Source organism: Rhamphochromis sp. 'chilingali', assembly GCF_963969265.1.
Source record: "Rhamphochromis sp. 'chilingali' genome assembly, chromosome: 10".
Lineage (NCBI taxonomy): Eukaryota > Metazoa > Chordata > Actinopteri > Cichliformes > Cichlidae > Rhamphochromis > Rhamphochromis sp. 'chilingali'.
The window spans coordinates 37,039,058-37,060,728 of NC_137937.1; the positions used below are offsets into that span (position 1 = coordinate 37,039,058).

The 21,671-nt window shown below is 40.9% G+C and overlaps 1 protein-coding gene across 1 annotated transcript in view; it reads right to left on the minus strand.

Moving 5' to 3' along the window:
• Positions 1-3,105: 3,105 nt before the first annotated feature.
• mapk1 (mitogen-activated protein kinase 1) overlaps positions 3,106-21,671 on the minus strand; it is a 37,573-nt gene continuing 19,007 nt past the window's right edge. The window contains exons 2-9 of the mRNA XM_080893628.1: positions 16,947-17,129; positions 15,663-15,852; positions 15,257-15,373; positions 14,855-14,969; positions 13,776-13,907; positions 12,654-12,763; positions 11,420-11,548; positions 3,106-7,636 (exon numbers count right to left, since the gene is read on the minus strand). Of these exons, the coding sequence (XP_080749754.1) occupies positions 11,432-11,548; positions 12,654-12,763; positions 13,776-13,907; positions 14,855-14,969; positions 15,257-15,373; positions 15,663-15,852; positions 16,947-17,129 (964 nt within the window). The 3' untranslated portion in view covers positions 3,106-7,636; positions 11,420-11,431. The remainder of the gene's footprint in view (positions 7,637-11,419; positions 11,549-12,653; positions 12,764-13,775; positions 13,908-14,854; positions 14,970-15,256; positions 15,374-15,662; positions 15,853-16,946; positions 17,130-21,671) is intronic.

The window sequence follows — 21,671 nt, forward strand, 5'->3', positions numbered from 1 at the left end:
TGTGACAAGGAACATTTCGCTGTTACTCTTCACACAAAGGCAAATAAAGACGTGTTTTTTGTGTTTTTTCGTCCTTAAAATTCGCTGTTTGGAGAGGTACGTGAAGGCAACAGCAGCCTAGCTACAAAGCCTGCTTTACAAATAGAGTCCAATCAGCGAGGAGAAAGATCTCCATGTACCCAATCAGCTGCAGCGGAGGGCGGGGAGACGCGATGACAACCAATCAACTCGAGGGCAGGGAAGTGGCTGCGCGCCCGCGTGGCTGGTGGTTGTCTTTGGCTGCGCGCGCCACCGATACGCGTGCCATAAGAACAATACTTTAGTGCGCATGCGTGGACACATTGCAAGCACGTGGTCGAAACAAAGCTGGTAAACAAAGCCGTCAGAAATGAATCCATCTGATCGCTGCTCAGTGACGTCTTCACTGCAGTTATTTTTGGTTTGAATAATTTTGAATATATTTTTGCTTTCATACAGCAAAATCTGCTTTTACCTTCGTAAATGTCATGGGTTAAATTTACATCTCTCTGCGATATTAATATATTAATAAGTATGAACGAAGATGCTTTTTAAATTTACTACAAAATTAAAAGCAAAAGACTCGAACTTCTGACCTGCTTTGGTTTGTAGCTGAAAAAAAGTGAATGAGGTTTTGAATTTATGAATCAGTCACGGGACATGCCGCAGCACATCATATTAAACTGTACCGCAGCACCACCTACCGGACACACTGAGTACTACTAAAACGTGAATACTTCTGGTCCCCTTTGAAGTTGGTTTGGTCCCGCTTTAGGTGATAAATTCTCTATGGATGACTTTTTCCTAAAGACAGTATAAAACTGCTGAAGTTGTTGTTTCCTCTAAAAAAAAAGATTATGCTACTAAAAATAAATAAATCAATAAATCCTCAAATGCCATTAGGTTTTGAATCTGAGAAACATGCTTAAATCTTTGTAAATACTTTTATGCTGATGTGACCCCTCCTACTCATTTAATGAGAAGATGACACATATTTCGAGTGTTTACAAAAAAAGAAAAGAAAAGTACCAATGTATCCCAGCTGAAGTTCAAAGAAAACACAGGTAACAGTTTGGGACAGAAAACGATGAGTATACAATGATGATCATATAAGATCATGAAAATAAACAGAAGAAGCTGGGAAAATATATCTTCAAATAAAATATAGCATCTCTGTCCTTATGATCAGTCATTTTTATTTACTATTAATAGTATTTGCCATCAAGTCCACAAAGACTTTAGAGCAGTCACACATCACTGGTCACAAAGTGCTTTGAACACCTGGTGAGAGGTACATGGTCTCACAAAACGAGCATCGTATAGACCCCCTGCAATTTGCCCACCAACCCTGTAGGTAGGATGCAAGACTCAGGACCGACTCTGCTGCATGTACTACACACTTTGTGGACTATTAATCTGCTTTTTTATTAATATTTTAAAGAGTATTTTATGTATGCAGATGATACTGCTTTAATGCGTTCTTAAACATTGTGACAGGACAAACCTCATCCTTGACACTGTAAAGACTTCAGGCGGAAATAATCATCCAGCCTACTTTCATTAAAGGGAGCCGATCCAGCCTGTGACTGGACAGAAGCACCTTGGGGCTGTGCTTGAAATGGGTTCCTGGCACAGGAAAGAATGTAGTTTCAAAGGAAACTTTAATCCCTCAATGTGGACTCCAACATGTTCCATATGCTCTGTGCTTTTATTGAACGTTTCTGCCTCTTTGTATCATTTGTTGGTTTGAAAAGCCCTCTGAAGCACCAAAACATCCATTAGAAAGAGTAACAACAGCCTGTCAACTGTCAGGAATGTCATTATTGAGTCTGGAATGCACTTACAGGCAGTGTGTTAGGAGCAAGGCAAACACTGCTGTGAGTGATGGGAGGTGTCAGTCACAGGTGTTATTTGGATTTGGGGGCTCTTGCTTATATTAAATCCAGTATTTAGTGATTGTGGATACGTCATTTTTATTCCATCAGATTTTTACGCCACACTTGGCATTAAAATTGTAGAATTCACCATCAGTAGGTTTAGAGATCAGGACCAGGGAGATGGTATTTGGGTAACTGGGATAGTATTTGTCAATCAGCCTGTAATCAATCATTTGTATTAAAACTATTTAACTGAAATGAAAAAGCCCCCAAATTATACAAAAAAGTAATGTCTTTGTTTATACTAGAAAAATATTTCATTGTATAAGATGCATTAGAGCTTCATTTAAACACCACATTAAAAAAAAAAAAAAAAAAAAAACATCTTTAAGGATTTTCTCCCTTTGGACAGTTTTTCTGCCATGTGTGTGTTTTTTTTTTTTTTAATAGCGCCCTCTACAGGCTGTACTCCGTATTTCAGGTATTTATAGATTTCCAGCCTTTTCATTCGGACTGGTTGTGCGTTTTTCCAGACACCGGGACATCGCTCCGTTTTGGGGCCCACTCAGCTTACAAAATAAACCTAAAGTATCCTTTTAGCTGAAGACGGCGCCTCCAGTGGTTTTCTGTGGTTAAAGCAAAGTTTTTTATCCAGTTGATCTTCCTCAAACATGTCTCCTCCTCAGCACGATGGAAATGTTGCTTTTAAATAAAAGTTGTAAGGATTAAATCATCAGTTGGAGTCAGTGTGCAGAGCTGTTTTTGTTTGTTTTTATCAGTTAATGATAAAGTGAAGAACGATGTTAAAAACAAACTGAAGCATAAAAGCAGATGAAACTAAATTAGTAATGCTGTCAAACATTTCGGCCATGAGTACTTTTTTGGGTTTGGTTTGGTGCCGAGTAGAGTTGACTTGCAGCCGCATGTACCTCTGCTTGTCCAACAACCAATTAGAATCCAGGACTGATACGTGCTGGCAGGAAACACCTCAAACGCAGCACAAACTTTAATGTCTATTTAATTGTCATGGCAGAGTTGCAAAGAAAAACATTAAAGAACAGATCTTTCAAAGTAGCAGTCAGTCTTTAATAATAGTGAACGCTTCGTTCAAGTCAAATCCTTCACACGACAGCAAAATAAAACTGACCAATCAATTCAGAACAATTTCTATGGCAGGTTGAAGAGAAACCCTTAAAAATACAACCAAGGATCTTATTTATTTATTTATTTATTTTCCTTTCAGAAATGTTAACTACACAATTAAAGGTTTATACTGATCAAAACATACAGAGTGAAGTAGTTCCACTGGAGACAACTCAAACAAGATTAGTGTCTGATAGAAACATAACATTCATTTTACAATAAAAATATCTGCACAAAAACATCCCCCCCCCCCCAAAAAGGAAAAAAAAATCTCAAAAAAGTGTTACGCAAAAAAATAAAATAAAATGTTTGCTTTTCATCTTTTCAATACAGTCACAAATCACACAGCTGTGGCAACAAATCTCTTTAAAATTTACAGAAATGAAAGGTAAGGATAACCCCCGAACCCCTCCCACCCCCCAGACTTGATTGTATTCATTTTTAAGCGCATATACTGCAATTACAACGGATTCCCGACTGAACGAAAGCTGCACATCAAATCTCAGATATCAAGACTATCAAAAAAGGCACAAACAGACAGGTTGCACAAAGAACTCAGCAGAAGCTTTTTTTTGTTTTATACAACTAATCCCAGTAAGATTTCCAGTGCCCTTAATGTTCTCGCTAACCCCCCCGCCCCCCAAAAAAAGGCTATCTACAGGCGAGTCAAGTCCCGGCAGGCACCTCGGATTACAAGTCCCATCCCAAGTACTGTAGAAGCAAGTGCATTTAATAATCGTGTGACAGACGGGTGTATGCAGCGAGCGCTGGAGCACTGGGACAGACGAATCTCAGCGTCTTTTAATTTGAGTGCAAAAACTGTCATTTCTGCATCAGAGTTTTGGTCATGAACTATATTTTTTTTAGGTAAATCTCTGCAAACTGAACCAAAAATAATATTTTTTCAGATGTTAGCAAAGAGGGAAATCTGATCCAAAAGATTAAAGTATACATTTACAAAGCAAACTTTATTTGTACAGGTCTGTGAGTTTACCGAAAGACCACGCAGTTTTACCCTGATCACTGGGGAAATGTGTTCAGCTGGACCTTTTTTTTTTTTTTTTGAACTTTTGAAAGTCACAAAGTTTTACTCTCTTCTGTAAAGCAGTCAAGGTTTGAGGTGTGTCCTCTTTATGTGGATTTTTCTTTTTTTCCTCTGATGCTGATTTGTTTGATTTTGTTTTAAAAACTACAATAAAGTTTGTCTTGGTGGAAAAACGTGTTGAAAGGTACTTTTTGTCAGCAGAATGAAGAATCAGCTTCTTTGACTTCACGTTCAGAACACCTTCCTATCGTGTTTATGCAATATCAGCAGAAACTGAACTGGGGGCCAGCTGTACTGCCATCTGAGTTTATACCACAAGATGGCGCAATGAAACCAGGTGAGCTTAAGGGCTTCAGTCACACAGGCTTAGAGCATCCGCAGCTCATCAGGTTACGATTTTGAGCGGCTGCTGTAAGGTCGACTGATGAGTAAGGCTGTGGTAGAACAATGGTTGGTGAGAGGCTGCAGGAAGCTGCGTGCTGTTATTAAGTCAAAGTAGTTTCAGACCTTGTGACAGGCAAGTCCCGTAGTTTGCAAGAAACATGCCGACTCGTCTGCAAACACCTGTGACAATGAGACCAAGTTACTAACTTACTCAGTGGCTGTTTTTTCCAAGTTTTGGCTGATTAGTCAGCATCTCCCTGATAAATTACAGGTGACTGCATCGCCCTCTTTGCAGCTCTCAGCAACCCAGCCAGTAAAAACCGTGATCTAAACAGACACTGACAGGAGGTCGCGAACCGGCCTCTAGGGAAAAGGGCAGGGCTAAAACTAAATTTACGAGAAAAGGGGCACATATCTGGAACTATCTGAACACATCGATGGGTAACACTGCCCCTAGTGGTAAAAGTTCATTAAACTCTGCAGAGGGTCACTGCAGAAAGTACCTTTAAAACTGCATCACTTCATTTATTACCTGAAGCTTGTGTCCATTCATGGATTCTCATTTTTCTCAATTTGCCATCTTTGCTTCTCAATGAACGGTTCGCTCTAAAGACGACTCCAATTATCCGTCAGTTTGTGCAAAGTTACATGTTCTTTCCAGAAAACTCAGCAGACCCAGAAAACATTTGCTTTCGTCTTAAGTCAGCGCGTTAATCTCGAGTCTTAACGTTCGTTTTTGCCACTTTCATTGGCGTAACATCACGTGGCTGCAGTGATGTTGACGTGTACTCGAGGGAGGTGTCAGTACGCCGTGACATCACAGTCAGAGGTGCAATGGGCTGGCTGGCTGACCGATTATGGCTTGAGTGCATCTCAGCAGAGCTCCGGCGTCCTGTCGTGGCTCCGCTCAGCTTCAGTCTAATGTCATTTAGGTCAGAACTAAAAAAGTAAAACTGAGGTTCTTTGGCTCTGTGATTTATTATCGACCAGAGCAGCTCCGCCCTCGGGGAGATCAACTTTAAAACGACTTAAACTTGGCTCGTCTCCTCAGAGAAACATAAAAATCATGAGTTTACCTCTGCGACTGACCACATGCAGGGGGGAAAAAGGAAAAATCTTTTAATAAAAGATTTCAATTTTGTACTTTAAGTGCAGCAGAGTCAGATTCTTGAAGAATCCATTCAGGTAGATTTTAAATTTGATGTACTCTGAAATGTTTTAATATCGTAACTAACACGAGTCATGCACACCTTACCAAGAGGTTTCAATTTGAATATGCAGTTCTGCAACCCAACCTAAGGTCAGGTGTGCCATTAAAGCCGAATAGATTTAAACAAGCTGAAGCTTTGGGGATTTCATCCCGCTTTTGCTCCCCAAAAGTTTCCAAATCCACACACACACACACACACACACACACACACAGATATATGTGTTATTTTTAGGCTCCTCTCACTTGAAATAAAACCTTCAAATTCAACAGTCTTTAATCAGCAGTTACTGACAAAAAGTGGAATTATGGTCTTGACTTCTGCTGCATTTCTTTTTGTTTTTTTAGTTTTACTGCAGTCGGCTGCTGGCGCTGACGCTGCTAACGGCTATCAGCGTTAAAATGTGCAATTTAAAGCAAAAACAAAAAACAAAAACAAAAAAAACCCACAACAAAACAAGCATGATCTGTTATATCTGAGTATAATTTCTAACTTTATAATGCCTGGATCCCATTTGTCAGGTTCAGGAAACGTACGTACGTGTGTGTGTGTGTGTGTGTGTGTGTGTTTGGCATAAATACAGTTATATGGTTATTCTCCTATTTGCAACCACAACAAGATGTCTCACAGCATGCAGATGGAGTTTATCTAAGAAACAAAAAGTTGAAATCTGAAGAAATAAAGAAAAAACAAGACAGAAGAAAAATGGACAGAGAGGTTGTGAAAGCGACAGAAAGAAAGAGGACAAAAAGCACCGTGAGTGTGTAAAGTGTGATATACCACAAAAGATAGAACGGACAGAGCCTGGGCGCTCTCCCGGCAGATCCGCCCGGTTTGTGTGGCACTTAACATCGTCGTCTTTGTATACAGAGCTTTTAACAGTCATGCAAAGGGCACAGTTTTATTCTAACAAGGCGAGAGAGAGAGAGAGACAGAGAGAGATCAACAGAAACTCACAAAGAAGAAGAGAAGAAGACAAAGAAACGGGGAGGCACAACAACATTTCCTCCAGACAAAACAAGCGCTGAGCGGTAACTGAATTCTTGTCCTGATGCGGTAAAGCTCCCCCAACCCACCATGAAAAACACCACCCTGTACATACAGACGTGTGGGAAATTCCTCACAGCTAAGGTGGACACTTTCCTCCTCCAGCTGATGAGACAGGAAATCCTAATTCTCACCTTTAAAATATCTTAAGACTCTTTAGGCCATATATTTATATATGTCTTTATAGGTATACATTTGCATTCGGGCCTTGTGTGTGTTAATTAAAATACAGCGTTTGATAAAACATAGGTCCTCACTGACTGATGGCTTGTTGCCTGCAGACCCTCTGGCTGATTCAGTGATTTCATTGCATAAATCAGGTTGTTAAATTTGGATTTTTTTTCTAAATAGAAGAAAAAACGTAGACTGCATCCCCTGTAACACTGCGACGAGCATTAGAAAACTCCGATCAATGATCCTTAGATGTAACCCTCTGCTGTTTGTGCAATGAAGGCAGAGAAAAGAGCAGCTAGTCTATGACCATCATTCAACTGGACATTAAAGGTCTTGAATAGTAACTCCCCCCCCAACCCCTGTTGTTTGAGACACACAGGTAGAAAAAAAATGCTTAACTTGGCTTAAAACACACAACCCCAACCACCCCTGTAAGCTGTGATGTGACCCCGCCCTCCCCTCACCTGTCCTCACCTCCGAGAGAGAACGAGAGAAAAAGAAAGCAAAACGGAGGATGATCTGATTGATTGATTCCTGACGCCATTCCTGAGCAAAGTGGATTTGACGAGTGAGACCCAAGGAATCCAGGAGATGTGGACATCGGCAGAGGAGCATTCAAACAAAAACAAACCCAAACTAAAAAAAATAAAATAAAATAAAAATGAATAATAAAATATCACAGCAACAGTGTGGAGGCGGGGAGGAGCAGTGGCAACGCAGGAGCCAGTCCGCAGAATCATCTGGAAGGAGAAGGAAACAGAGACGCCGTGATGAGCCGCCATACTGAACCCAAGACTCATAACACTGAGCATCCAGCAGAGGGGGGGTGGAGCCTATCCCAGCTGTCGTAGGGCGAGAGGCGGGGCACACCCTGGACAGGTCCCCAGTCTGTTGCAGGGCTAACACACACAGATAACCATTCCCACTCACATTTACACCTGTGGGCAACTTAGAGTTTAACATGTGGGGACAGTAAGAAAGATGGTTTTAAAAAGCTCTCTGTAGCATTATTATATCACAGCTTCAGGGTCATCATTTATACTTCCGCCTTAAATCTCATCGGTTACATCATAAATCAAACCCTATGCTGTGACCTGGCATGTATGCAACTCCCTAGAAATGTAGGTACAGGCGACGACTGATTGGCTTGTCAGTCACGCCATTTCCTCCTTCGCATGTGCAGCTATTTATTCTGACGCTTTTTTTTTTTAAACGAACGGAAGAGAACGGATCAACTCAAAGAGAGAAAATGAAGTATGCTCACCGTGCCCACCATTATGTAGCAGAATATAGAGATTAAATGCAGAAGCAAGACCTCAAAGGGTTGATGAATGAAGCAGCAGGTGTCTTAATAACAGAGCTGTGATACTGAGAAGTCACTTAACAGCTTTTTATCCTGGCTTCAAACTTTTTTAATATAATGGTGCTTTTTCAGTCTTAAACTTCATCGACGTCCAAAGATAATCACATTATTGTGTTATTGTGTTTGTTGTACCATTTATTTGTAGATTCTAAATATATTTTCCCTTTCTGATCTGTGATGAAATCACTCCCAATCATTTGTAATACTAATAAAACACTTAAATAGTTATTTTAGTCTAATCTCGCCTATAATTACAAAAATAATATTTTGGCGCTTACTGCTGTTGCAGCAGGGGGCAAAAACGAACCTTCTGGCAGATCTAGTGCTGACGCCTGCACACAGTCATACAGTAGCTTTGTGGGGAGGCTGTAGGTCAGGAGGTAAAGCAGCATCTACTGATCGGAAGGCCGGTGCTTCGATCCCTGGCTGCTCCAGTCTGCAAGCCACATATCCCTGGGCAAGATACTAACCCCACATCACTTAAACATAGAAGAAAGTGCTTGTATGAATGGGCGAATGAGGCTGTTGTATAAAGCACTATATAAGAATCAGTCAATTTTATAATGCTATACTTTTCCTGTACGTTTCACAGCGCGTTTATTTTTAACCCCGGTCCATGTTTGAACTCTTCCTCTTTCATGTGAACGTGCTGCATAGATAAACCCCGGGTAGACTTATGCAGCTGATAACTGTGTTCACGTGACCCTTTAGCCTGATTGCTGATGTTAGATCAAGCAAAGCTACATAATGGAAAGCTACCCTGGCTATGATGCATTTGCTTGACAGCCCAGGCCCCAGGAGATGAGTGCAGCGCAGAAAGGCAGCACTTTTACAGATAACCAGATCTGCAGATACTGAAACAAGGAACTAAAAAAATGCAAACATGCTCAGTGCTCTAATCTGGGAGGTGTCGCACAACAGACTCACTTTCACTGCACTCGTGTTATGCTTCAAGACATGCACAGTGGAAACACAGTAATTACACACAGCCCGTCTTGTGCACAAAGAGGATGATGGGCTATAAAATGTAGAGCTGATAGCTATTATCACAAAAGGAGGCCTGTCAGGAAGCAGCTGGTGGTGAGCAGAGATCAGCGAGGGAGGGGACAAACAAAAACAATCTCTCCAAATTTTCATTTCAATCCAGACGTGTTTTTAACTGTATAATTTGCCAAAATCCTTTCTGAAGGAAATGACACTTTAGCTGTTAAGAGTGGTGAGTATCCATTTTAGCATCAGTGCATCTGTCAAATAAAGAATTACATTGCAACAATAAACTGGGTAGTTTACATTGTTTAAAGAAACTTTTAGAACTACATAATAATAATTCTTGATATGACAAAGTTATTACTGTCAGACGCTGCACAGACAGCTCGTCTCCCATCTGACTCCCTCACAATCAGCTGATTGTATTTGCACAATGATGTCTGCATATTTAATGACGCCATGCGACTCTTCACCTTCATTCCAAGAATATCAACACGATTACAGAGAATCGGTATCGTGATGCACATCACAGTTTCATCAGCAAAACACGAATTTGAGGTTTTCTATCTGACTGTACTTTTGGAGGTTTTCTCACACAAGTCATCAGAAAACGGAGCAAACACCCAGGCCAGCGATGCCGGTTTCTGATCCTCTATGCCATTTATATTCAACTGATGCAGTTTCAGTTATTAAAACTTTCATACGGTGCTTAACAAACCTGTCAGATCACCTGTCATAGAAACAAGAAAACAAATATCAAAGTGTTTGGCACTGTATATGCCCTGATAGTAATCACAGAAAAACACCTTTAGCTGAGATGTTGTATCTTAAACAAAAGAAGGTGCAGCAGATTTCTATAACACAGCAAACATCAGATACTTGCGTCACTTCCCAGTATGTTTATGACTTCACCAGATAACAGGACATGAGCCTTTTTCACTTTTTCATAATTAATCTTTTGCTCATACCGAAGCTGCTGGCCAGAGGCTGACTCACAGCTCACGGTAGCTTTAGCCACTTTCCTTTTGTTAGCTTTTGTAAAATGTCCATATTCAGCTGAAGGAGTCTGATTAGCTTTGTTGTTAGGAGCATTTTTGTTGCAGTCCCCTGAGGTTTACTTTAACAACTCCAACCAGCTTATAATCAGTCATAAGTGAGGGTGACTGGCCAGTCACCAAACATCTAAGGTGGGTCAGATGGCACATTAGCAACCGCAGAATCTGGAGCTAGGGAGCTAGATGCAACTTCAGGATGTTTCATGTATGTGCCATTGGTTAGTGTGAGAGGACGGACTGATGACCTCAGCCACTTAAAGACAGTACATCAGATACCCTGTAACCGGCAAACCAGCGTTAGCTCAGGGTTTGTTTGATTCCCAAAACCAAAGAACGTTCGTCCGTTTCAAATGGCTAACACAGGTTAGCCATTTGAATGAATAGTGGCATTGTAAAGCGCTTTGGGTGCCTTGAAAAGCGCTATATAAATCCAATCCATTATTATTACTAGTGTTGCTCACTGCTGACAGTGTGGGAGCAGAACAGAGGCACCGAAGCGAGGCATGAGCTAAGGAACATTAAAGTCTTATCATTTAGAGTTTCTTGGAATATCTGTCCCACACCCTTCACACTAAACTATACTGAATTTAACTTGCGTTACAATCAATTCACACATTGGCAATAGGGAAAAAATAAGTCTTAATACATGGTAAATGCTGCATATTGAAAAATCTAAATTTCATACCACAGAACAATTTTTGTGTCTTGCTTTGGATACAAATTGATGGCAGTAAAGCACAACTCACTACGTTTAAAGTGCTTAGATGGATGGTTTTAAGTGGTTTTATCCTGTCCAGTACCTCGGCTTCGTACTCAACAAAAGCAAAATTTAAACTTACTCTGTGAGGTCCTGACTACAGCTCTTAAACAGATGAGCTGTTAAATTTAACCCCAGTGATCCTGAGCAGATTTCAACGCGGGAACACGACTCACTCCACCGCGCTTTGAAGCAGCGGAGGTGGGACAGTCATGAGGATCTCCCTGATCTTTATGACCTTGGAAAAGTTGGTTGTTGTGTACTTCTTAACAAATTGCTCATAGTTTTGTGTCACCAGCCCCTGCAGGTTATTTTTCAGTAGTTTAGGGTTATAAGTTGGGCTGCAGTGATGTGTACTTACCTGTGTGGGATGTTAGGACCTAAAGCTGGGCTGGAAACGTGCAGTTTCTTGAAAGATGAGCTCCTTCAGCGTCTCTTTGGGTAGGTCATCTAGCTCCATGTCAAACTTAAATGGGGCCTCGGCAACAGGCTAAAGACAGAGAGCAAAGAGGGCAGAGTGAGGTAAATGTTCATGGAGACTTTAGGTTTGGCTCCAACAGAGCAGCTAAGTCACAAACAACCACAAAAGAAATTAAGAACATTTTTAGATCAGAGAAACATGCAGGCAGCTTTTTGGACAACGCCACTACCATCACTTTGAGATCAAAGTTATGACTGAAGTGCACGTTTGAGCTTTAATTCAAGCAGCTCAATGGAAATTTGCATCAACTGTTTTGCAATTACAGACATTTGTATTTCCATTTTCTTAGCCTCAAAATTAATTGAACAAACTAACAATTTTAAACATAAAAACTGTGTTTAATATTTAATGGAAATCTTGTGTGGCCCGTTTCATTACATTCCTGCACCATGTTTGACAGAGGATGTGGTGTGCTTTGGGTTAATGAGCCGTTTCTCTCCTCCTCAATTTTCTCTTGATTTCATCTTTCCAAAGAATATTTGAAGGCTCTTTTAGACGTTTGCTGCCAGTCTAATCTGGCCTTCCTGGTCCTGAGTGTACAAGGTTGCATTTGGTGGCTCGTGATTGCAGACTTTGATATGTTTACCTACTCAAGAGTGACAAAATTCTCTGAAACTGTTTTTATTAACCATGAAAATAATTTGGCAGTCATCCACTTCAGTTGCTTGCTGTGGTATTTCAGATGCATCTGCTGACGAGTGCATTCATTCGTTTTAGCGGCGACTGGTTCTTGTAAGATGCTTTTCTACTTTATTTGAACACCTAAAAACAATTTCTAACTACAAGCACAATTCATGCCATAATATTTTTTCTTACACTTTTAAGCGTACATTCACCCTCTGACGGTCTTCACTCCCATCGTTATCTTTGAACCTCATGTTGAGGATCAGGCCTGAACTGAACATGAGCCTCTGAAAATGGAGGACTCAGTATTTATATATATATATAAAAAACTGCATATGGAATACAGCACCTGCTAAAACAGTTCAATACTTCTGCTGAACTCCTTGAATTAAAGCTGGAAATCTGCTCTTCAATCATCTTGTAAAATAACAAAAGTTGTGCTGTTTTTTTGAACCCAGGTGATCCATATAGCACAAGATGCCTGACCCACCTCATCTGTGGGGTCGTAGTATTGTTCCAGGTAGGGGTGTGCCAGCGCCTCCTCCACCTCGATCCTCTTGTGAGGGTTAAAGGTCAACATCTTGTCCAGCAGGTCCAGAGCTGTAACACAAAGATGGACTTACTGTAGGTGACTCTGAAACAACAACAATATCCTTGTCTGTCCACTAGAGGTCCTAGTCTACATCCAACATGTTATCATTTTTTTTAAACCATCCTTTGACACCAAAGTCTGTCAGTCCACCTCTGATCAGCTCTTTACTGAACACGAATTTGATGCATCTCTTCATCCAACCTTCATCCAACCTTAATACTGTGTGACAATGAGGGGTTCAGCTTACTGAATTTGCAGAATGGCTCTAATAAACATCTGTGTCAGCCTGTGTCACTGCATGATATCAGTTTGGAAGATGTCATGGTGATACGGTGAATATGTGGTGACTCATTGTGAAGTGTTGTAAACAGAAAAGGATTTAAGAGCAATATCGCGTCATCCACCTGCACTGCTTTTGTGCTCTGAGTAAAGGTTTGGCCACAGTTCTTGAGTTTGACCAAATCCATCATTCAGCTTCTCTCTGTGAATTTTACAGCTTCTGAGGACGTTTTTCTTAAGTAAACTCAAATTTACACTGTGTAAATATTATCATCAGCTTCTCTCTGAATTTGGCTTCAGGCTGCCTGTTGGTGGACTCACATTGTGATTACCAAAGATTTTACTAAAGCTTTTCTCACTATGTTGAAATGGCACTCTGCCTTTATTAGCACTGTTCTTATGAATGATTTGATTTAATTTCAGCAGTGAAGGAGACAGAAAACCATCATGCACAGAAAAACCAACTGAACCTGCAAAAACATCATTAGAGTGTAGTGAGCGTGTTTGAGCCCCAAAGTCCAGATGTTGTGACTACTGTGACTGCTGTGTGTTGTGCCAGGGCACAGGTCATCAAAGAAGTAGACACAACATGAATGTAATGTGATGTGTATGAGGTGAGCCAGGTGTAGGCAATCATTTTTCTCCCCGCTCTATAAAACGAAATTCTCTCAGGAAATGTTTAACATTTACTAATCCCCTGATGACCAAATACTGCGGTTATGGTGAGATTCCACCTCTTACCTTTTGGATCAGCGTTGGGAAAGAGACGGTTCCACGGCACTTTGCAGCGCAAAGGCAGTGACAAGAGATAGTTCCTGGCTTTAATGTTGATGATGCAGTTGAGATCCTCCTGTGAGGGAGAACCCAGAATTCCTGGAGGACAAATAGAAAATCATAAAGACAATCAGATTTTGTTCTTTTATGATAAATAAATGATATGTAAAATGATAAATGATATGATATGTAACAATTTGCAGAGCCTCCGCTAAAAGTTTATACTGAAAGGAAAAATTCTCAAAAACGGACAAAAACATTCAGACCGCACAACGAATGGACAGATGGGAGAAGCAACATGTGGTCTAGCACCAAGAGACAAAAAAGTCCGACTTGATAAGGACATATTAGTGTCTACGGTATCTATGGACTGGCACCAGGAAGCTGTTGCGACTGAGTGTGAAGTCTAAAGGTATCAAAGTTTTTCTTACAGACTAAATAACGCAGCTGAGTCACACCATAATGATACACTGTACTACCAAACAAATACAGACCAAACAAATTCATTATCAGGAAAAACAAAGTTCATCATGGAGGACTCGGCTTGGTCAGACCATCTCCAAAACAAAACAGGTTCCCAGTATGAGGCAGCGAGTACCAAGCAAAAGGAATCCAAGAGGGAATAACTGGAATAACCAGTAACCGGTGCAGACGTTTACTGATTACATGGCCACTGTTGCTTAAACTGGAGAAAACCTCAATGCTTGCTATGATAGACCCACAAAGCAATGCACTACACAGCCACAGAGCCCCAGCTGAACCCCAGCCACCACCTGAGCTGAACAATGGAGCAATAGAAGTGACTCAGGTGTGTGCGGTTTGTGGGGATCATGGGATTCATCTAGATGTGTGTTTGACTTATAGACCCATAACCTAACCCTAACATCTCTGATCCGTTCTGGCAGATTCATTTTGCAGGAGGCTTTAATTTTGTGGCCTATGGGCTAAATGTCAGCCTCTGTGGACTTACACATCAACACAACTCATTTGAATTTTTAAAAAATGGAAAGTTCTACATGTTTACTGCATGCAAAGTTTATTTTTACCCAAAATATGGTTAAGCTGATCCAAGTAATGCTTCCCCGGAAAGATTGGCCTGTTGGACAGCATCTCAGCCAGGATGCAACCCACTGACCAGATGTCTATGGACTTGGTGTAGCCCTGAAATCAAGTAGAACAGACATAATCATGATTACAGTAACTAACTTAGTTACACACAGCATTAATATACCATGTGCCTATCAAGTGCTGCAAGTCATTTTAAATTATTCCAACTAGTATTTAGAAATTAAAGTTTAAGACTTGAAATAGAAATACAAAGTTTAAAGATATTATCACTAACAGGGTCGTTGTTTTCCAATCAACACGTTTCAATGGAGGGCACAAAGTATTTTTTAAGTTGGGAAAACCTAAAAACACTAAACATACTCCACTGTTACTCTACTCGCCTTTGAGTTGAGCATGATCTCAGGAGCTCGGTACCAACGAGTGGCAACGTACTCTGTGAGGAAACCAGTGTGATCGTGGTCGGGATCAGCCACACGAGCCAAACCAAAGTCACAGATCTACAAAAAAATGAGAAAGGCACAAGAAATTGTCACATTAGAGGACACAACATAAAAATTATAGGCTGTAAAACGTTGAGAGTCTCCACAGCAGATTTGTATTGGTGAGGATTTATGACAACATTAAGTTATTTAATCATGAAATCATGATGAAAATATGTCTGGTGTTAGTTAAACCACCATACGAGGAGGTCTTTCCCGTGACAAGAAAAATATCTGAATGGGGCCTTAAGGGTAAGTGCCTGAAAACAAGCATTTAAATGAAGCCAGCATCTGCTTGAGACGCTACCTTGAGATCACAGGTGGTATTGAGCAGAAGGTTGGAAGGCTTCAGGTCACGGTGTAGTACGTTGGCAGAGTGGATATACTTGAGCCCTCGCAGGATCTGGTAGAGGAAGTAGCAGATGTGGTCATTGCTCAGGTGTTGAGTCTTCAGGAGCTTGTACAGATCTGTTTCCATTAGATCCTGGACAATATATCTGCACGGTTCCAGGTTAAGGAAAGTCGGCTTTTATACTGAAAAAAATCACTCACACACACGTGTGTATTTATATCCTTGCAGGGACATCTCATTGACATAATGCTTTCCCTGGCCGCTTACCCTAACCATCAAAAATGGATGCCTAACCCTAACCTAATCGTGACCCTGACACTAAAACGACATTTTGGTCCCCACAAGTAGAGTAAACTTACAATTTTTGGCCCCCACAAAGATGTTCGTTCACTCACTCACACACACACACACACACACACACACACACACACACACACACACACACACACACACACACACACACACACACACACACACACACACACACACACACACACAGCCAAAACACTTGAGGATTCAAAACAGAGTTTCACAATCTAACGTGTGGCGTCAGAGTGACTACATGCATCATTTACAGACAGTCAATAGTCATGACTCACTTACGAGGCCATTATTAGTCAGTATGGTAAATTTTGGTAAATGTATTCATCATGCTGAAAGCTCACTGACACTTAAGTTCAGTAAAACTATTCACTGTTTTACGTTTCTTTGTTTTTTTTGTTAAAGGAAGACTTGATAAGAGCAAAGGCGGATGCACAGCTGCAAAAATACAAAACTATCTGATCAGTTGTTGGGTCTTTTAGGACTTTTAGTCAAGTTTCAAAGTCCCTAAGCATGAGGATTCTGATTGGTGCTCTTGAGGCCAATATGTACTGAAACTGGTCCAGGTGGACTCCACCTCCCTGACGACTCTTGGTGAAAGAAAGCCAGTGCAATTTAGTATTTGTTCTTGGGCACATGCTTGTGTTGCCAGGCTGAGCAGCTGCAGGCTTCAGTCACAGACGCAGTGTAAAACTATACACAGTGCCTGCAGGCTTGATAGTCTGCTACCATTTGGCTACAGCGAAAAGCATCTCTGCCAACTGTATGGCGACAGGTGGCTATTATGTAATGGAAGACAAATAAAAACCTCTTGACCACAAACGTTTGGTGGTAATACCAATCTGACCAGCAGCTAAAGAAAACCATCAAACACAAGAATGAGACGCTTTACACTCAAACATGCTTCAGTGAGGATACACATCCTTCATCTGCTCGATGGTCGGTGCACGGATAATGTCGTTGATTCCGATAATGTTCTCGTGCTTGAAGCGCAGAAGGATTTTGATCTCTCTCAGGGTTCGCTGGCAGTAGGTCTGGTGCTCAAAGGGGCTGATCTTCTTGATGGCCACGCGTATCTTGTTCTCCCGGTCGTAGGCAGAGCTGTATTTAAAAAAAACAAAAACCCCAAAATAAGACAAAAATGCAAACCTTTTAAATCCATAAAACTCAAATGCCAGATATGTGCAATAACTGCATTAATTTATAATTACGATTCAGAACCACTTATTAGGACAGAAAGGCCGCAGGTGACCAAGACTTTCTCGCTGTGGTGATGGTGCTAACACAGCTAAGAACATGGCCTTTGTGGTGAAAGTGAGTCACACTCTCTCCTCTGTGAATGCCCAGCTGTGCCCAAAACTGAGCACAGCCATTATCCAAATGTTGAAAACCATGTTTTCAAGTTGGGATGGTAAATATGAGAATCAATCAAAGAAATACAGACCAAGGGTCACTGAGCTGATGGAGCACACCTCACTAAGATGAACTGCTCAGGACTCTCTCTCTCTTCCACACCTGGAATCAAGGTTTTTTCCCCCTTTAATTGCCTTAAGTCAATGTTTGGTGGAGACTGTGCAGACTGTAGTCAATGTAATCAATATTAAAGCTATAACCAATATCGCACAAAATAACACTTGATATAATCAATTTCTTCCATATCCAGCTCTAAGCTTCTGTGCTTACTGGGCCAAGCAAGTTCAACAAGTGCAGCCTGAAGAACCACACATGTCACATACCAGCACGATACTGTAGCTTATATTAACTTCTAATAACTATCTTTAGAAGACAACAATAAAACCTATTCCACAAAAAGACCACATGTTCATTCACCAAAAAGTCACGTATAATCCCAAATAAGGATTTATGAAAAAGGTACCATACAATTTTTAAAAACAACTGACCAAAAAACCTTTAACCGTTACTTTAACTATTATTTACAAATGAAAATGGCAGATAAAAAATAAAGAAACATTGCTGTGTGAATCAAACCCGCTCAAACCTCTGTGACAAATGCCACTTCCTTCCTGTGGTTTGCAAGCGAAAAGTTTTTCATGTTAAGTCAAATCGGCAGGAAATGCTAGGTTTGAATTAAAAGTATTGTAAAACAGTAAGCACACACTAAAATGGAAAGATAAGTGTAGCACATTAGCTTTTACACGAGAACTACTACAGCAATATAGAAACTAGTGGTGCAGCGGATCACGGTTGATCCATAATCCAAACCGATCCCACTCCACGGTTCGGCACACACGTGATCCGAAGATTCGAAAAAGAAGGAAAAAAAGTATGAGTGTGGTCAGTCTGTCAAGCGATAGCTATGGTCAGCGCTAGTGGTCCAAGTGGAGGAGCAGAGGAGTTTGAGGTATTTAAGCAGCCCTTTGCTGCCCAGTTCGACCGCTTAAAGCTATTACAGAAGCTACTGGGGTGTTTAGCTGCAGACATGAGGCTGTACTCTCCTGTGCAAAACAAGGGGTTTAAACAATGATGAACGTGCTTGAGCCACGCTATGATATCCCGTTGCGCGTCCACTTCAGTGACAAGATCGTTCCAGGCATGTATGAGCAGGAAAAGATTAAAGTTATGGCTGAACTGTCCCAGGCATCTTCTGTTGCCCAACTAAAAATGGGTGGAGCTGCAGGTCAACGGAAAGCTACGTGACCGTGACCGCTCATTATATCACAGCGGAGTGGTAGATACAAAGCCCTGTACTGCACCTTAATTTGTTTTTATACAGTTCCATGGAATGAGTCTTGAGTTGAAGGTTTTAATAGGCAAAAATTACTTAAATAAGTTAATAAGTAAATGTTAAAATTCTCTCTTTTTTCCTTTTTTTGCTGATCCGAAAATTGATCCGATCTGTGACTTAAAACCGTGATCCGATCCATGAGATTTGTGATCCGTTGCACCACTAATAGAAACCCAACCGGTTTAAGTGCTTTCAACCAAACCATATCTGGAATGTGATAAAGACAAAACATTTTCAGGAAATTAGGAAGCCGTCTTGCATGCCGGGTATGGAGGATCTAAAGTTAAAGCTAGATTTAGAGAAGGAGCAGGGAGTTAACATGCAAAGCTTAGCTAGCTACTTTCATATCACACATTCTTCACAGCAGAGGTCAACCTTAGCAGAGAGATCCCTCACTAAGGTAAAGGCTCATTACACAAACATGTATGATTAAAATATAGATAATAATAAAATAATTCAATTCAATTTTATTTACACAGCGCCAAATCACAACAAGAGTCGCCTCAAGGTGCTTTACATTGTAAGGTAGACCCTACAATAACACATACAGAGAAAAACCCAACAATCATATGACCCCCTATGAGCAGCACTTTAGTGACAGTGGGAAGGAAAAACTCCCTTTTAACAGGAAGAAACCTCCAGCAGATCCAGGCTCAGGGAAAAATAATAAATACGCTTATCAGTTACTATATTGGAAAAAACATTTGCAAGCCTTTTCAAAACTCTTACTCCAAAATTAGTCTACGACACTTCATTGTCATACTTCGCATGTGGCTAAGCAGAAAACCCAATCCTAATCATTGCCTACAGACACTGACAGACGCCCTGACCAAAGGTGCTGGAATATTTTTATGTACCATGCAACTCCAGCGGCCATAAACAAAGACAGGACCACAGCACATGAACACCGTGTGTGTGAGATTAGATGTTGAAAGGGAAAAATAAACACTAGCACACCCTTTGGCATGAAGAGGGTTTGTGTATCAGCACTTTTCTCTGCAGGGTTTTTACTTCCAAGAATGACACCACTTATTTGTCCTAACTAGTAAAAACATGTTGGCTGGATTTTTGTTTAGTCTGCCCACTTTGTCTTATTTTCTCTTGTGCAACTGTGCAGAGACCATAATTTCCAAAGCAGAAAGCAGATGTGATGTTTTGAATGTGGGACACATTAAGCCTTTTAGAAAACAAAATCTAAACTTCACTGCCATCACATTTCCATTCATCATAAAATGATCCAACAAATTTAGTGCTTTCATTGACTTTATTTTACATCCTAGAATCAGCTTTTTAACACAATATATAAATGTTGGACATCAAGAGTACTTTCCTCTTCAGTTTCTGCTCACAGCTGTAACTTATTTTGGAAACATTTTTAATTTAGAAAAAGTATCTTTAGTGATTATGTGGAAAAATGTGGGTGATTATGCTCGCACCCAACAGGCTCAGTGTTCATCCACTCAAATATCCAGCCCTGCCTGTGCTGAAACACCTCCTCCACACTACCCCAGGTACAGACATGTCCACTGCTGAATATCTGGCTTTTTTCACTCTTAATGGCTGTGTCAGACCCACGCTGTGGTCTCAACCTAAATCTCACAGCCTTACCAAAAAACCCAAAACAAAAGCAAACACACTTTACTAAAATAAATAAGAAGATATGCAGGAGTCGACTTCAATTAATCTTTTCCAATTATTAGTCTGCATGAATGACTGCAATTTTGACTATAAAAGCACTTTGTTTTTTTGTATGTTCTAGTTTTTTGTTTTTTTTTAAAAAACTGAATAATAATGACAGAAGTTGAGCCCGCCTACATACGTCATGGAGAACGATTAATTTACAGCCTGGTGTTGGGTGTGCGAAATGATCAAACATCTTCAGATGACACATCCAAACCAAGTCCAGCTGACCTAGTACTGTCAGGAAATGCAAATCACTGCTGCCAGCTCATCTCACCCCATTTGGTACAACCAGAAAAGCAAAACTGCACAACGCAGCTGCACCTCGGGATGACAAACTGAGAGAATTTGCAGCTTTTATCATCTTCCTCAGCTTCATCGTTTACATCTACACAAGCATTGTTTTATTTCGGCACATTACACACAACAGAAATGACTGAAAAACACCCACGTAGTCAGACAAAATAAGAAAATGAGTTGCTATAGTGATGGGGGTGTAAGGACTGCAATGTAAACACAAGTGTGCCAGCCTTCTGTGAGGGAAATATGAGTGACCTTCCTTTCCACTTGTGTGAGAGGAGTGTGTGTGTGTGTGTGTGTGTGTGTGTGTGTGTGTGTGTGTGTGTGTGTGTGTGTGTGTGGGAGGTAAGTAAATAGTTCTCCATGTAACTGTTCTACACCAGCAGATGCCCTCATGTACAGAGAAGCAGGCAACGACAGTAGTTATTCATCAAAGCTGCAATCCGATCCAGGGCAGAGGCAGTTTGGCACAGACATCATATCCTCGTACTGTTTTTAAACAGTCAATGGTACAACAGCCTCCTCCTAGTTTGTGGAAATGGCAGACATGAGAAGCTAAATATTTTCATGAAACTGATAATATGTCAAAGGTCAAAGATAAATATGTCCCTAACTTTGGAACCATTTAGAACAGCAGGTCTGCAGCAGTACTGGATGGTATAACAAAATGTATATTTTGGAAGACTTTGATGCTTTCACTTTATTTCACAGCATAAATCCATCTATGCATCTGCTGCTTATCCAGTATGGGTCACAAGGGCAGCAGTCTAAGCAGTGCAGACTTCCCACCCCAGCCACCTCCTCCAGCTGTTCCAGAGAGACAACCAAGGCCTTCCCAAGCCAGCCGGAAACGTATTCTCTCCAGCAGCTCTTGAGTCTGCCCTGGGTCTCCTCCACACCGGATATGCCCAATACAC